An 18,929-nucleotide genomic window follows, 5' to 3' on the forward strand; every position below is an offset into this window, starting at 1 on the left:
TTGCAGCAAAATTCGTATGTACATAATGATATCCATTGCAGAATATTCTAGAGACAGGAAGAAAAAGTATGACGATGCGCAGGCAGAAAACATCTGTATTGTACCAGAGACGGCTGCAACGACAAAACCCGGTCCCGACCGCTGAATAGTTGCTGTCCCTGTATCAACCGAAAACGGCATCAGACCAAATATTTGGCATGCGACGTGAAATGGCTTGCTGGCCAAGAGGTGCTGCCTAGTCAGCTCTGTCACAGAGGTGCCGAAACCGTTTCCTGGCGACATCTGAAAAGAAAGAATAATTTTACAGGAAAGAATGTCTCCATTTGTTTCTTATTACTTTGGACATGAGAGAAATGCATACTTATGCGTGACAATGTCTATGCAAAACCGGCAGTGTGTTGACTGTAAGAGAGTTTTTATTGATACTATATTCCTTTACACACACCTAATATCAGCGAAGACACTTCTTGCTATTAAAAGTGTTTCTGAAATTGAATATACCTAATTCATTCTAAACAGACTTGTCTTGAACTTATACGATATCAGCATTCGATTTTTCAGTCGTTAATAAAGTCAAATTTTCACTTATATTATAAATGTAACAGTACACAAATGAAAAAAGTTACCACGATGAAGACGTAATAAGTAATGACTGTTTCTCCTCGGTGACTGAAACACTTTGGCATCAGAGTGGAAAGACAACTATCACACTTTTTGCAACAATCTTTGAATTGCAATTTGGGATATTTTTGTACTAAATCTAGACTTTGAAAGATGGTAACAATGCTCTTCACCTAGAGATATGGGAATCTTACCAATTACTTAAGCTTTTGTGACAGGATGAATTATTTAAGCTTTTGTGACAGGTTGTTCGGAAATTCCCATTACAAGCTTCTAGTACTTGTAAAGGGGAGTGAGTACACAATATTTTGAATGGGAAGCCATGTCGGGAAACGTGATATTTCCGTTCTGTGACGGTTTCAATCCAGATGTTTAACTTATCCATATCTGCTACAAGAATTTAATTAGGCATGACGCAGTACAGTTATTAGGTAACAATTCGAAAGAAACATAACAAAACATCCATTTATCATTGAAGCACATTTGTCTGTACTAACACTTAAACATTACGTGTTTACATTGTTCCAAGACACAAAAGAAACCAGCATACCGTACGTACAGAACAATACTGATGCATTACAACAGCTCAGTGTGGCGACCACCACCACATTGTACCCACGAAGCAGGATCTGGTACACACACTCCATCCCACCTGGTGTCTCTTCATTTTATACTACAGCGGCCAGAAATGGTGCCAGCAGGTCTCTACAGGAGTCTCCCAGTAATGCAGCCGTTAAATGACATCAGATGACCGCGTGACGTAGTATGGTTCAAATGGCTCTGAGCACTATGGGACTCAACATCTTAGGTCATAAGTCCCCTAGAACTTAGAACTACTTAAACCTAACTAACCTAAGGACATCACACACACCCATGCCCGAGGCAGGATTCGAACCTGCGACCGTAGCAGTCCCGCGGTTCCGGACTGCAGCGCCAGAACCGCTAGACCACCGCGGCCGGCCGTGACGTAGTACACATCACCCTGTCTATCCTTTTGCATACCAGGACAAGCAACTGACAAGCAACTCTGACACTTATCGTTTTCCATCAATATACTTGGACGCTTTAGAACAGAAACGGTACGCTACCGGACATAGGTTCCTACTCATAATATTACGTTCTCGCTCCACCCTAGAAGCCCTAGAAGTTTGCAGCGGGAACTACCGAGCACTCTGCAGCATTCTTCTGTAGCACCACATTTCGAAAGCTTCTATTCTCTTCTCGTCCAAACTATTTATCGTCCACGTTTCACTTCCATACATGGCTACACTCCATACAAATACTTTCAGAAACGATTTCCTGACACTTAAACCTATACTCGATATTAACAAATTTCTCATCTTCAGAAACGCTTTTCTTGCCATTGCCAGTCTACATTTTATATCCTCCCTACTTCGACCACCATCAGTTATTTTGTTCCCCAAATAGCAAAACTCCTTTACTACTTTAAGTGTCTCATTTCCTAATCTAATTCACGCAGCATCACCCGACTTAATTCGACTACATTCCATTATCCTAGTTTTGCTTTTGTTGATGTTCATCTTATATCCTCCTTTCAAGACCTTATCCATTCCGTTCAACTGCTCTTCCAAGTCCTTTGCTGTCTCTGCACAGAATTACAATGTCATCGGCGAACCTCAAAGTTTTTATTCTTCTCCATGGATTTTAATACCTACTCCGAATGTTTCTTAGGTTTCCTTTACTGCTTGCTCAATATACAGATTGAATAACATCGGGGAGAGGTTACAACCCAGTCTCACTCCCTTCCCAACCACTACTTCCCTTTCATGCCCCTCGACTCTTATAACTGCCATCTGGTTTCTGCACATATTGTAAATACCCTTTCGCTCCCTGTATTTTAGCCCTACCACCTTCAGAATTTGAAGGATAGTATTCCAGTCAACATTGTCAAAAGCTTCCTGTAAAAATCCTAGGAACGTAGGTGTGCCTTTCCTTAATCTTTCTTCTAAGGTGAATCATAAGGTCAGAATTGCCTCACGTGTTCCAATATTTTTACGGAATCCAAACTGATCTTCCCCGAAGTCGGCTTCTATCAGTTTTCCCATTCGTCTGTAAAGAATTCACGTTAGTATTTTGCAGCTGTGACTTATTAAACTGATAGTTCGGTAATTTTCACATCTGTCAACACCTGCTTTCTTTGGGATTGGAATTATTACATTCTTCTTGAAGTCTGAGGGTATTTCGCCTGTTTCATACATCTTGCTCACCAGATGGTAGAGTTTTGTCAGGACTGGCTCTCCCAAGGCCGTCAGTAGTTCCAATGGAATGTTGTCTACTCCGGGGGCCTTGTTTCGACTCAGGTCTTTCATTGCTCTGTCAAACTCTTCACACAGTATCGTATCTCCCATTTCATCTTCATCTACATCCTCTTCCATTTCCATAATATTGTCCTCAAGTACATTGCCCTTGTATAGACCCTCTATATACTCCTTCCACCTTTCTGCTTTCCCTTCTTTGCTTAGAACTGGGTTTCCATCTGAGCTCTTGATGTTCATACAAGTGGTTCTCTTATCTCCAAAGGTCTCTTTAATTTTCCTGTAGGCAGTATCTATCTTACCCCTAGTGAGATAAGCCTCTACATCCTTACATTTGTCCTCTAGCCATCCCTGCTTAGCCATTCTGCACTTCCTGTCGATCTCATTTTTGAGACGTTTGTATTCCTTTTTGCCTGCTTCATTTACTGCATTTTTATATTTTCTCCTTTCATCAATTAAATTCAATATTTCTTCTGTTACCCAAGGATTTCCACTAGCCCTCGTCTTTTTACCTACTTGATCCTCTGCTGCCTTCACTATTTCATCCCTCAAAGTTACTCATTCTTCTTCTACTGTATTTCTTTCCCCCATTCCTGTCAATTGTTCCCTTAGGCTCTCCCTGAAACTCTGTACAACCTCTGGTTTAGTCAGTTTATCCAGGTCCCATCTCCTTAAATTCCCAACTTTTTGCAGTTTCTTCAGTTTTAATCTACAGTTCATAACCAATAGATTGTGGTCAGAGTCCACATCTGCCACTGGAAATGTCTTACAATTTAGAAACTGGTTCCTAAATATCTGTGTTACCATTATATAATCTATCTGACACCTTCTAGTATCTCCAGGCTTCTTCCATATATACAACCTTCTTTTATGATTCTTGAACCAAGTGTTAGCTATGATTAAGTTATGCTCTGTCCAAAATTCTACCGGGCGGCTTCCTCTTTCATTTCTTATCCCCAATCCATATTCACCTACTATGTTTCCTTCTCTCCCTTTTCCTACTCTCGAATTCCAATCAACCACGACTATTAAATTTTCGTCTCCCTTCACTACCTCAATAATTTCTTTTATCTCATCATCCGGTCTTATGAGATTTCCATTCCCTAGTATTAATAACAAAACTGCGAAATTTCATAGTATCACAGAAATAAGTGTTGCATGGAACATCAAATGGCCATCTGGGTCCATTCACTAGGCAGTTATTGCTTGCAAAGTAATACAACCAGAACATTAGGACGACCTACCGAAAAGCCAAAAAGTCCACCTTTGGCATGGATAACAGCGGCGACTTGCCATGGAATGGAAGCAGTCAACAACACATATGAACTCACAAGTCACCTGATTCCCGTGAATTACGGAGAGAGTGGACGGACGATGAGCTCAGACGCCACGTTCAATCACATCCCAGATGTGTTCGATCGAGTTCACATCTTCCGAGTTGGGGGGCCAGTACATCAACTGGAAGTCGTGACTGTGTTCCTCCAACCATTCCACTCACTCCTGCCCTTGTGGTAGGACGCATTATCTTTTTGAAAAATGCCACTTATGTCGGAAACATGATCGTCATGAAGGGGCGTACGTGGTCTGCAGTAAGTGTACGACACGCCTGGGCCGTCATTGTGCTTTGCGCGAGCTGAACGGCACCAACATAAAAATGGCTCTGAGCACTATGGGACTTAACATCTATGGTCATCAGTCCCCTAGAACTTAGAACTACTTAAACCTAACTAACCTAAGGACAGCACACAACCATCACGAGGCAGAGAATCGAACCCAGGAACCCGGGCATGGGAAGCGAGAACGCTACCGCACGACCACGAGATGCGGGCAGGCACCAACATATGCCACGTGAGTCTTACCCAGAATATGATGGAGCCTCCGTCCCACAGTACAGGTGTCAAGGAGCTGTTTCCCTGAAAGATGACGGATTCGGGCTCTCCCAACTGCACGATGAAGTAGGTATCGGGATTCATCATACCACGCAACTCCCTGCCACTGCGTCAACGTCCAGTACCGATGGTCATGCGCCCATTTCAGCCGTAATTGCCGATGTCGTGATGTTAACATCGGCACATGCAAGAGTGGTAGGCTGAGCAGACCCATCGTTAGGAGTTTTCGGTGCAATGTCCTTTCAGGCACACTTTGCCCAGCATTAAAGTCTGATGTTAGTTCCGCCATAGTTCGGAGCCTGTCCTATTTTACCAGTCTGCCAGCATACCGCGTGAGCCGTGGTAAAATTTGCTGTTTTTAGAGTGCGCCGCAGCGCGTTGTGTGAAGCAGTCGCCCTCCGTTTCTGGCGATGGCACCGCTGTGGCAATCGCAGTTTTGTTGTCTCCCTCTGGTGGATTTAAGGGGCGCTATGAGCTTGCCAGTGGCAGTTGGTCAGTCGGAGTGAGTCTGGGTCAGTCACTTGTCACCCGTTGCTGGTCTGTCTCTCGTTCGCATTTGTGCGGCAGTTAGTGTCTGTCAGTCGTTCGGAGTGCTAGTATGTCTGTCGTTTGGATCAAACTTTAAAGCCGGCAAAATGAGAGTCTTGCCACTCCACCAGTAACAGAACTCAGCTAGTGGTAGCCCGGTCGGGGCTGAGTTCCTGCATCTGAGTCTGCGCGTTAGGCAGCCAGTTTGCTCGAGTTGCTCGGGCAACGGTCATTGGCGGTTGGATCGGTCGGTTGGGCTGTCGCGCACTGAGACACCAGACGACTTGTCCACCTTGAGCGTCGGCGCATGTGAGGTCCCCACGTGAGTCCAGTGGCCCGCGCCGTATTGCGAGGGGTAGTGGCTTCGCGGTCGACACGAGAGCAGCAGGAGTCAACCCACGACATCGGTCTGGCCGGTGCGAGCTGCAACGCCGTGAGACGGGAGATCGGCGCGCCTTCCTGCGTCCGTTGAAGCGGCTGGCAGCGGACGGTTCGGGAGAGCGTTGGGGGTGCTGTGCCAGGTCTTCGCCAGAAATCGCAGTTTATTAGAAGTTAAGTGATTGGAGATATGTTGTTTCATTTACTTGTTAAATTCTACTTGTTTTCTTGGTGAGGTCTCCAGCCGCTTTGTTTTGGGGTCGTCCCACCATTCTTCTCCGTTTGCCCACCAGCGGGAAGGTCGTTATTAATGAATTGGGTGGTCCATTTTTCCCTTGTGGAGTAGGGGCGGGTTAGAGCAACCTGCGGTTCGGGTTGTTCTGCAATCTCCCTGTCAATCTGCCATACGTTAATAGCTGCCTCTGTCATGTTTGTCGGATTCAGTGTTAACGAATTTATTGCTTGAAGGGTGACGGCCGAATTCCTGAAATATGTTTTTATCTTGCCTATCATCTTGAGACGCGGTATATGTGTAATGTAGAGTATGTTTGGCTAACCTAGTATATTTTATTTAAGACTGTATTTCATGGGTTTTTATGTAAATGGTTATTTTAGTATATAAAGTTGCCACCCTTCCACCGTAAGAGTTTCTTTTTAATAAAATCATGTTGCATCTTTGGTGGCAAGTTAATCTTTTAATGTTAGTGTTTTGTACCATTTCCATTCCTCCTACGGGGTGCATAGTTTATGTGCTTGTGTGAGTTGTTAAAATATTTTTAGTTTAAAGTAATCTGGTGTGTTGCAGATTTGCACCGGTGTAGTCTTTCAGAAGTTGTTGTGAGCGGTCGTGACTACGGCCGTGTCAAAAGGGAGCGGCAAGGTTCTCAGCCCGAAAGCTCCTACTGTCAAAAATTTATTCCTTCTGCCTCTGAATAAATTGTAACTTGATATTTAGAGGGTGCTTTCTGATTATAATTTTAAATCTCTTTCTTAAAAAAGTGCTTTTAGGAATAAAATTTCCATTTGTTGAAAGAAATTTGATTTGTTTTCATCAGTTACCCACTGGCAACTACTTGCACGCTCACATAGTGTGATTAAATGTAGTAATGTTCTTGATGAATCGCTACTAAATAAAGTAAATTCCTAAGAAAAAGTTTTGAAAGTAAATTCACGGTTCACAGCGTCCGACATCTCTAATAAGTGGTGGCCGCCAAACCCCACGATGTCTGGACGTGGTTTCACTTAGCTCTCGCCACGTGTTGAAAACACTCACCACAGCACTCCTCGAACACCCGATAAGTCGTGCAGTTTTAGAAATGCACGTGCGGAGCCTGCGGGCCATCACAATCTTCCCACTGTCAAAATGAGATAGATCGCGCAACTTCACCTTTCTACAGACGGGCAGAAGACTCACTGATACTACATGCACCGTGCGTGCGTCTGACAAGCAGTCACTCCTCGCCAGGTGACACTGCTATCGCCTGGACGGTTTTATATCGATAGTGAATGTTCTAGGTGATCAGTGTAAGCCGAAACAGAACTGAAACTGACAGTATGTTGTCATAACAGTATGTACACTCAAACTGATAATTAACCGAACTAAACAGTTTGGCGGAACAATCACGAAAAGTAATTATCTAGAAAACATATTAATTGATCCAATATTATATTGCAATAAAGATTATGAAAGTCGAATACATATTGTTTGTGCCGGTGGAATCTAGGATACTTATAGCTTCGTCAGTACAAAACAGTACAAGAGAAACTACAGTTTCCTAGGGACTGTCTCTGATTTCGTTTCGATGTAATTACGAATGCACAGCCACTTACTTTCAGGACGCTTAGCCTCCACGATATACGAGGTGCATTCAAAGGCCTCCGATATTTTTTCTAATTAACTACTCACCGGAAATCGATGAAACTGGCGTTACTTCTCGACGTAATCGCCCTGCAGACGTACACATTTTTCACAACGCTGACGCCATCATTCCATGGCAGCGGCGAAGGCTTCTTTAGGAGTCTGTTTTGACCACTGGAAAATCGCTGAGGCAATAGCAGCACGGCTGGTGAATCTGCGGCCACGGAGAGTGTCTTTCATTGTTGGAAAAAGCCAAAAGTCACTAGGAGCCAGGTCAGGTGAGTAGGGAGCATGAAGAATCACTTCAAAGTTGTTATCACGAAGAAACTGTTACGTAACCTTAGCTCGATGTACAGGTGCGTTGTCTTGGTGAAACAGCACACGCGCAGCCCTTCCCGGACGTTTTTGTTGCAGTGCAGGAAGGAATTTGTTCTTCAAAACATTTTCGTAGGCTGCACCTGTTACCGTAGTGCCCTTTGGAACGCAATGGGTAAGGATTACGCCCTCGCTGTCCCAGAACATGGACACCATCATTTTTTCAACACTGGCGGTTACCCGAAATTTTTTGGTGGCGGTGAATCTGTGTGCTTCCATTGAGCTGACTGGCGCTTTGTTTCTGGATTGAAAAATGGCATCCACGTCTCATCCATTGTCACAACCGACGAAAAGAAAGTCCTATTCGTGCTGTCGTTGCGCGTCAACATCGCTTGGTAACATGCCACACGGGCAGCCGTGTGGTCGTCCGTCAGCATTCGTGGCACCCACCTGGATGACATTTTTCGCATTTTCAGGTCGTCATGCAGGATTGTGTGCACAGAACCCACAGAAATGCCAACTCTGGAGGCGATCGGTTCAACAGTCATTCGGCGATCCCCCAAAACAATTCTCTCCACTTTCTCGATCGTTTCGTCAGACCGGCTTGTGCGAGCCTGAGGTTGTTTTGGTTTGTTGTCACACGATGTTCTGCCTTCATTAAACTGTCGCACCCACGAACGCACTTTCCACACATCCATAACTCCATCACCACATGTCTCCTTCAACTGTCGATGAATTTCAATTGGTTTCACACCACGCAAATTCAGAAAACGAATGATTGCACGCTGTTCAAGTAAGGAAAACGTCGCCATTTTAAGTATTTAAAACAGTTCTCATTCTCGCCGCTGGCGGTAAAATTCCATCTGCCATACGGTGCTGCCATCTGTGGGACGTATTGACAATGAACGCGGCCTCATTTTAAAACAATGCGCATGTTTCTATCTCTTTCCAGTCCAGAGAAAAAAATCGGAGGCCTTAGAACTTGAATGCACCTCGTAGTTCATTTCTACTAGAATTAGTTTCTCTCCATTCGTAATTGTACTTAAACTCACCAAGCGTGCCGGCCGGGGTGGCCGAACGGTTCTAGGCGCTACAGTGTGGAACCGCGCGACCGCTACGGTCGCAGGTTCGAATCCTGCGTCGGGCATGGATGTGTGTGATGTCTTTAGGTTAGTTAGGTTTAAGTAGTTCTAAGTTCTAGGGGACTGATGACCCCAGAAGTTAAGTCCCATAGTGCTCAGAGCAATTTTTTTTTTTCACCCAGTGTCGTTGCATTGAAAACTTAACCAAGCAGAATGGACTCGTTAGAGCGCAGTTGACTGATAACTTCTCTGGACGTCAGATGAGTTTAACAGGTGAATGAAGTGCACCTGTTCTTCAAGGACGCAACATTGGCAGGTGGGTCAGTGTCCATATAGGGTCAATGACCGCTGTAAACTGCCATCTGCTGAAACAGACCTTAACGTACCTCGTCAATTAGGGATTGCCATTCCATATTCTCTCAGAGTCGACTGATGTATTTTTGTTGAGTTTGGCACCAACATGAGTGTTAGAATCATAGAAAAAATTAATCTCACTGCTAGAGGATGTTGGAAAAGTTAGAGTGATAATAATGTCTAATTGTACAGACACACAACGACGAACTTACATTTAACCATTATCGATGTTAACACTGATACTGTTTGTGGTGTTGGAATTTAGGATAGTTGTGTCTTCGTCAGTACAAAATAGTACAAGAGAAACTACAGCTTCATGACCTACTCACCAATAATTACGGTATTGTACACTGCTGCAAAATTCTCTCTATAGATATTCCCTACATTGCTCAGCTGTCTAACGGTTATGTATCTTCTTGAAAACGAAGTTGAACACATGGGGACAACACTGCAACGTTTCAGCACACGTACAGAAAACAGACATGCCTATGAAAATGAAATGAAAATGGTCAAATGTTCAATTATGCTATGAAGTTGCTATCTTTGAAGCATTCACTTACGATCCGTATGGTTCTATCATAACAGCGTGACGGCTTCAACAACTGACTGTTAGGACTGAAGGCCAGGCATATCTCTTAACGCGTAGGGAGCTTTCGGTAGTATTAACTGGGTAATCGATGCAATCTACCCGTAGCTTTCCGCTTAATGACTCACAGCTTAGACATTCACAGAGTGCCGGCGAAATCGTAAAAGATGTTTATGTCGGAAATAAAAGACTCGGCACTGTAACCAGTCATTTGTTTCGCCCGTTGAATGGCAGGCAAGGAACTTTAATTAAGATTATTAAACGGAAGGTTGGGCCCGAAGCGAAGCGGACTGCGATTGGCTGGCGAAGTGGCGTCACCATAGGAGCAAAGCGAGACAGCGGCACAAATAACTACTTGTAAATTCAGTAAGTTCTCAGAAAATTACTTAAAACATTTGATTTACCTGGTTAGGTGTTAGTGGTAGATGAAGAGCGCCAGTGGCGGAATTTTTGCTTTTGTGCTCTTGCTGCTGCCTTTTTCACTGTCAGCTTCATATTTAGGAAGCGTATGCGAATGAAAAGTCTTGTTGTAACGTATAGTTCAATATTTTCGGGTGAAAAATCAGCATGTTGGTTTGTACAACAGCGCAGATAGTATTTACTACGCTACTGACCATTAAAATTGCTACACCAAGAATAAATGCAGAATATATATTCATTGGACAAATATATTATACTAGAACTGACATGTGATTACATTTTCACGCAATTTGGGTGCATAGATCCTGAGGAATCAGTACCCAGAACAATCACGGCTAGCCGTAATAACGGCCTAGATACGCCTGGGCATTGAGTCAAACAAAGCTTGGATGGCGTGTACAGGTACAGCTGCCCATGCAGCTTCAACACGATACCACAGTTCATCAAGAGTAGTGACCGGCGTGTTGTGACGAGCCAGTTGCTCGGCCACCATTGACCAGACGTTTTCAGTTGGTGAGAGATCTGGGAATGTGCTGGCCAGGGCAGCGTTCGAACATTTTCTGTATCCAGAGAGGCCCGTACAGGACCTGGAACATGCGGTCGTGCATTATCCTGCTGAAATGTAGGGTTTCGTAGGGATCGAATGAAGGGTAGAGCCACGGGTCGTAACACATCTCAAATGTAACGTCCACTGTTCAAAGTGCCGTCAATGCGAACAAGAGGTGACCGAGACGTGTAACCAATGGCACCCCATACCATCACGCCGGGTGATACGCCAGTATGGTGATGACGAATACACGATTCCAATGTGCGTTCACCGCGATGTCGCCAAACACGGATGCGACCATCACGATGCTGTAAACAGATCCTGGATTCATCCGAAAAAATGACGTTTTGCCATTTGTGCACCCAGGTTCGTCGTTGAGTACACCATCGCAGGCGCTCCTGTCTGTGATGCAGCATCATGGGTAATCGCAGCCATGGTCTCCGAACTGATAGTACGTGCTGCTGCAAGCGTCGTCGAACTGTTCGTACAGATAGTTGTCATCTTGCAATCGTCCCCATCTGTTGACTCAGGGATCGAGAAGTGGCTGCACGATCCGTTACAGCCATGCGGATAAGATGCCTGTCATCTCGACTGCTAGTGATTCGAGGCCGTTGGGATCCAGCACGGCGTTCCGTATTACCCTCCTGAACCCATCAATTCCATATTCTGCTAACAGTCATTGGATCTCGAGCAACGCGAGCAGCAATGTCGCGATACGATAAACCGCAATCGCGATAGGCTACAATCCGACCTTTAACAAAGTCGGAAACGTGATGGTACGCATTTCTCCTCTTTACAAGAGGCCAACAAGTTTCACCAGGCAACGCCGGTCAACTGCTGTTTGTGTATGAGAAATCGGCTGGAAACTTTCCTCATATCAGCACGTGGTAGGTGTCTCCACCGCCGCCAACCTCGTGTAAATGCTCTGAAAAGCTAATCATTTGCAAATCGGTTAAATTTCGCGTCTGTAGCACGTCATCTTCGTGGTGTACCAATTTTAATGGTCAGTAGTGTATATTTCTTCCTTCGAATATATCACAGTAAGTGGAGAGGTCGGAAGAACCAGTTGCTTTGCCCGGCAGATCTCCAGCTATTAACCGCCGGATTTCTACCTTTAGGGCCGTCTGAGGGAGCTCGTGCGAGGTGTTGCAACTGGGAACGTAGCACAACTACAGCAGCGAACTGAAAATGGCTGCCTAACCATTCACAATGAGATGAACGGATCTTGCAACATTCCGAGAGCTGAAACAAGTCGAGCACGTCACTGCCTTCGTCTACATGGACATCATTTTAAACTTGTCCTGAGGTAAACGTGCAATACGTAGCTGAGATGAATTTCGGGGCCCTTTCGTGTCGTCGCTTTCTGAAAAGAATTAATTTTGTGTTCTTTGTGTCGTACTTGTGATCGCTACTCTGCTGCATAACTCTGAAATAAAACAATTTCAGACAAAACTTTAACGATTCACTCTTATTTTGACGCATACATTACATCCAAGAAGTGTGTACAGTTACTTTTGTATATTAGAGTTACATGGCCTACGTCCGTTCTAATGTTCATTAGAATATTGCGTAAAATTTCGTAGGACTCGGTGAACAACTTTCGGAGATTTAATTTACTGAAGAAACAAACATTTACAGTTTTATATAGATATCGACAATAATTATTATCTATTTATATATTATATGTAGCAGTCTAGTAAGTATGGAGAAGCACGTGCCTACTTGAATGAAACATTTTCTCGAAATTACAAAGCAATCGGGAAGAACTTTCGGAGATATACGTTTTGGAATGAACGAACAGTTACTTTTCTATTAACATAAATTAAAGAAACTTATACATAATGCAAGGTTGATTTATACTGAGAGATTATTATTTCAATGTGTCAGGGATAAATCGTGTTTTTAATATCCTTCCACTGGCGTTTTACATAGAAGTGTAAAAGGGGAATTAATACTTTTATTTTCAGTTAGTGAATCACTCGACAGTAATTTGTCATAGAACAATGTAATGACATAGAGAAGACGTCTGAGAGATTCCTTATTTTAGTTTGTTAGAATTAGCTAGTGCGTTAGTGCTGGAAGGACAAGGGTATTTTACCGACGTAGAGGTAGTTACAAGCCATCCGGTGTGGCCGAGAGCTTCCAGGCGCTCCAGTTTGGAACCGCGCGACCGCTACGGTCGCAGGTTCGAATCCTGCCTCGGGCATGGATGTGTGTGATGTCCTTAGGTTAGTTAGGTTTAAGTAGTTCTAAGTTCTAGGGGACTGATGACCTCAGATGTTAAGTCCCATAGTGCTCAGAACCATTTGAACCATTTTGAGATAGTTACTGTCTGTTTTTTTGAGAACTCTTAACACTGCAGCGCGTCAGCCATCGTGAATAATTTAATGATTATAATGAATCCACCTCGATTGCACATAGAAACCGGTCGTTAACCTAGGTTTCGGCGTGAATAACCATGCCTTCTTCGGAACACACTAAAACTACAAACTGCCTAAAGAGGTGTGGTCCAACATCAATACAGAACGCCCAAAAGGACAAAAAACTCGCAAAAAATGTAAAATAAACGGTACGTGTGTTCTATGTGAACAGCTGCACTTAGCTCAAACTTCAGAACCGTGCTTCCTCACCCCAGACAGCGTTCAGTGGGCTGCGGTCTCTCAGGTAAACTGAGTTTCGTAACACGTCTCCAGCTGGACGACCACCAAAAAGGATAGTGGAGAACATTCAAATGTCTTGGTGGAGCCGACTCTTAAGTCGGCCACACGCGTAACTGCATGCTTGACAAGCACGCATCCACAAGCGTGCTTCAGCAGACTTGCCTGAGCGTGTATAGGACAAGCCTCACGATTGTCCCAGGCGGTTACAATGACGTCGATAGTGTTCTGAGTGCTGCAGGGCGGGTTGTATACATCGCAGGATGTTGCGACATCACAGGTATGTTCATTAACCGGACCGCTCGCGGAGTATGCTGAGAAAAATAATAGTTCCACATTGTGACCAAGGTGAAAATGTGGCGCTTTAGGCGGTGAAAAGTTTCATGTTTTGACATCACTGTGGTGTTTGTCGCTTGGCGACGCGTGTTGGTTTCTTTTGTGAAGTGACCGTTGGTGTAACGGGTACAGAAGTTTGTAGTTTTCCATACGAAACGCAATGACTATTGAGGAGCGTGCACTTCTGGTAAAGATGTTTTATAAGAACGTCAGCAATAGCAGCGCTGCATTGCGGGAATATCGCCGACAGAAACAGCTGTAAAGAGTGTCAATAAATTGACTGAAGAATATAATCAAGAAATTTGAAGAAACAGGTAAATTAGCTGGTGCAGCAAGCAGACTGAGGCGGCCATTCTCATGACAGTTATTGATGAAGTTGTTGCAGCTGTAACCGCTGTACAATTGATGAAACTGTTGTAGCTATACGGCAGTGCATCAGATTCTGCAGGCAGTGCACGAGCTGTGTCACGGGAACTGTCTGTCCTCTGGTCAACAGTTAGAAAGCTTTTTCGGCGCATTTTACGCTGGTATCTCTACAAAATTGAGAATGTGCACCAAATGAAGCCCTATAGTGGGCTACAGCCCACTGACTTCGGCTTTCGTTTTTCTTTCACGCGTGGAAATGGATCACAAGCGGCTGGGGAATATTCTTTCGACGGACGAGGCAGATTTTGCTCTGAATTGTGCCATGAAGGCACAGAACTGCAGCATTTGGGATTCTACTCCGCCACATGTTGTGCAGGAACATCTACTGTGTTCACCTTATGTGACTGTGGGGTGTGGTTTTCATAAGCTCCTTCAATTTCGGTAACTTTTCCTTGGAGGAAAAGACACGTCGTGGGTCTGTTAGGTATACAGTCACATCGATGCGCTATAAGGACCTCTTTGTGCAACATGTGATTCCAGCGCTGCAGGACCACAACGGTGTCCAGACCGCTATTTTCATGCAAGACGGAGAGACACCATTTGTCGCTTTCCAGGTGAAAACCTTCGGTAAAGACCGCATCATCTCCAGGCAATTTCAACATGTGCGGCCTTCCAGATCCGCCGACCCAAATCCATGTGACTTCTTCTGTGGGGATATCTGAAATACACTCCTGGAAATTGAAATAAGAGCACCGTGAATTCATTGTCCCAGGAAGGGGAAACTTTATTGACACATTCCTGGGGTCAGATACATCACATGATCACACTGACAGAACCACAGGCACATAGACACAGGCAACAGAGCATGCACAATGTCGGCACTAGTACAGTGTATATCCACCTTTCGCAGCAATGCAGGCTGCTATTCTCCCATGGAGACGATCGTAGAGATGCTGGATGTAGTCCTGTGGAACGGCTTGCCATGCCATTTCCACCTGGCGCCTCAGTTGGACCAGCGTTCGTGCTGGACGTGCAGACCGCGTGAGACGACGCTTCATCCAGTCCCAAACATGCTCAATGGGGGACAGATCCGGAGATCTTGCTGGCCAGGGTAGTTGACTTACACCTTCTAGAGCACGTTGGGTGGCACGGGATACATGCGGACGTGCATTGTCCTGTTGGAACAGCAAGTTCCCTTGCCGGTCTAGGAATGGTAGAACGATGGGTTTGATGACGGTTTGGATGTACCGTGCACTAATTCAGTGTCCCCTCGACGATCACCAGTGGTGTACGGCCAGTGTAGGAGATCGCTCCCCACACCATGATGCCGGGTGTTGGCCCTGTGTGCCTCGGTCGTATGCAGTCCTGATTGTGGCGCTCACCTGCACGGCGCCAAACACGCATACGACCATCATTGGCACCAAGGCAGAAGCGACTCTCATCGCTGAAGACGACACGTCTCCATTCGTCCCTCCATTCACGCCTGTCGCGACACCACTGGAGGTGGGCTGCACGATGTTGGGGCGTGAGCGGAAGAAGGCCTAACGGTGTGCGGGACCGTAGCCCAGCTTCATGGAGACGGTTGCGAATGGTCCTCGCCGATACCCCAGGAGCAACAGTGTCCCTAATTTGCTGGGAAGTGGCGGTGCGGTCCCCTACGGCACTGCGTAGGATCCTACGGTCTTGGCGTGCATCGGTGCGTCGCTGCGGTCCGGTCCCAGGTCGACGGGCACGTGCACCTTCCGCCGACCACTGGCGACAACATCGATATACTGTGGAGACCTCACGCCCCACGTGTTGAGCAATTCGGCGGTACGTCCACCCGGCCTCCCGCATGCCCACTATACGCCCTCGCTCAAAGTCCGTCAACTGCACATACGGTTCACGTCCACGCTGTCGCGGCATGCTACCAGTGTTAAAGACTGCGATGGAGCTCCGTATGCCACGGCAAACTGGCTGACACTGACGGCGGCGGTGCACAAATGCTGCGCAGCTAGCGCCATTCGACGGCCAACACCGCGGTTCCTGGTGTGTCCGCAGTGCCGTGCGTGTGATCATTGCTTGTACAGCCCTCTCGCAGTGTCCGGAGCAAGTATGGTGGGTCTGACACACCGGTGTCAATGTGTTCTTTTTTCCATTTCCAGGAGTGTATATCTATTCGGGATATATCCAGACTCTGCCTGATCTGAATAGTATCCGATGAAATATCGCTCTGATTGCGCTGGATACGCTGCGAGCAATTGTTGTCTGTGCCGTGTTATAGATGCAGCACGTTGCTGAGTAGGCAGATCGTATTGAACACTCTTTGTAAATTGTGACCATACCCTACTAAACGTGACAGAATCACCGTTATCAAGTATTCGATCGTTCCTCCTCTTTTTCTGCACCCACATCACATTCTGTCTGCTTACAGTGTCGAGCGGGAAGGCGCGCCGGTCCCCAACACGAATCCGCCCGGCGGATTAGTGTCAAGGTCCGGTGTGCCAGCCAGCCTGTGGATGGTTTTGAAGGCGGTTTTCCATCTACCTCGGCGAATGTGGGCTGGTTCCCCTTATTCTGCCTTAGTTACACTGTGTCGGCGATTGCTGCGCAAACACCATTTCCACGTATGCATACACCATCATTAGTCCACCACGCAAACATTTGGGATTACACTCGTCTGGTGTAAGACTTTCGCGGGGGGGGGGGGGGGGGGCTTCCCCTGGGGCCGAACCGCACAATAACCCTGGGTTCGGTGTGGGACGGCGGTGGGGTGGGTGGACTGCTGTGGCCTGTTAGGTGTTCTACGGTGGGATGAAGCCTCTCCGTCGTTTCTAGGTCCGCAGTTTAATACATACATACATACATACATACATACATGGTCGTCGACCGTCGCCCTGATGTCCTGCAAATCGTGATTACCGAAAATATAGGATGGCACCTAGAACTCAGAAAGATGGCATGATGTCACGTTAGGTCACGATCCACAAACAAAGAAACACATGCAATACATTGGGTTTGAAAATTGTAAATAGTTTCTTCCCACGTAGATGGATACATAAGTAAACGTGGTAGAGTCTTTCAAGAGATTTGAGAACATCATACAAAAGAAGAATTCTAGACTTGGGGTGAGTGGCATTAGCGTATACAGAAGCCCACAAGGTAGCCCCGACCACTTCTTGCTTGGAGCAAAAGTTTGTCTTTCCACCATAGGGGTAAAGGGTCCCTCAGGCAGATATGCTCCTATTAAATTTCTGGATGCTGCTAAATAGTTGGCGAAAATGGAAATGCTGAAGAGAAATATCAATAAATCAAAATATGCAAGGCACCATATGAAGGGGTCAGCAAAGCGATGAAAGAAGACTAAGCGCAGCGTGGTAGACGGAGAACATGGGCAGAAAGATAAAAGTGAAGGAGCAAATGTATAACGGTTGAATGAAGACGAGAGAGACGAAGGATAGAGCAAAGTATATGGAAATAAACAGGGAGGTTAAAAAGAAATTATTAATAGCAAAAAATGTGGGAAAGAGGATTTGGACAGACCGATGTGAAAAGACAGATAAGGGGGATAAAAGATAGAAGAAGTCCGTAAAACAGTGAAGTGTTTAAGAAGAGACGTGAAAAAGGGGATATATATAACATTAAAGAATAAGAAAATCATTTCAATACACTACAAACGGAAGAGAGAATCGGGTATGAGGTCATAAAACTGGATTTCGATGATGAAGCATTTGTGGTAAACATAGACCCAATAACTACAGTAGAAGTTAGAAGATCTGTGAAAGATCTGGAAAATGGAAAATCTTCCAGACCAGGAAACATGCCAAAAGAATTGGTGGAATATGTACTGAATGTGTGTGTTATGGGTACCATTGAGCAAGTTGTTTAATGCGTGCATGTTACAGGGAGAAGAAGTGCCCAAGGAATGGACTTTGGAATTTCCAATTTATAAGAAGGGTAGTAAGAAGGTATGTGGATATTATCGTGGAATCAGTATTACAACTTCTATTGGTAGATTGTACAGTCAAGTCCTAAAGGACAGAATAGAGGGACTGTCATGGATGTTTATCAGGAAAGTACACTGGTGTCCAAAATTAAAGAAACAAATGGAATTTTTGCAAGATTGCGCGTATTTTACCGTCAAACAGTATAAATAGGTGACAGAAGTAGAAACAATGTAAAGAATACAGAATGTAAAAAACTACAACATGCGTAATGGTAGACAATAATGATCTTTGTTTTTCTTCCAACTGAACGGATTTGCACACGCATTCTGACAACTGGTTAATGCGCTCAGTATGAAGTGTGACCACCTCTGGCAGCAATACAGGCCCGACAGCGGCGAGACATGCAGTGAACGATGTCATCAATCTCTTATTGAGGCAGTAACGCCCAGTCTTCCTACAGAGCTGCTCGGAAGTTTAGGGGAGTGGTTGGTGGATGCTGACGCGATGGAACCCGTCTCCACAGTGCATCCCAGACATGATCTATGGGATTCAAATCGGGAGGGTGAGAAGGCCACGCCATGGGTGCAATATCTTCCAAGAAAACATCAACCACCCGTGCTCTGCAAGGTCGAGCATTATTGTGCACCAACACGAAGTCTGGGCCCACGGCACCTTGCAACAGCCGTACATGAGGTCCCAAGATCTCGTCACGTTATCTGACAGCAGCTAAACCTTACCCATTCACCCGCACAATTTCATGAAGAGCTATTCGAGTGATCAGCATAATAGC

General features: G+C 45.3%; 1 protein-coding gene across 1 annotated transcript in view; it reads right to left on the reverse strand.

Annotated features, from left to right (window-relative positions):
* Positions 1-235: 235 nt before the first annotated feature.
* Positions 236-18,929, reverse strand: part of LOC126188789 (basic proline-rich protein-like) — a 39,060-nt gene continuing 20,366 nt past the window's right edge. The window contains exon 2 of the mRNA XM_049930402.1: positions 236-282. Within this exon, the coding sequence (XP_049786359.1) occupies positions 236-282 (47 nt within the window). The remainder of the gene's footprint in view (positions 283-18,929) is intronic.

Source organism: Schistocerca cancellata, chromosome 5 (genome assembly GCF_023864275.1).
Source record: "Schistocerca cancellata isolate TAMUIC-IGC-003103 chromosome 5, iqSchCanc2.1, whole genome shotgun sequence".
NCBI lineage: Eukaryota > Metazoa > Arthropoda > Insecta > Orthoptera > Acrididae > Schistocerca > Schistocerca cancellata.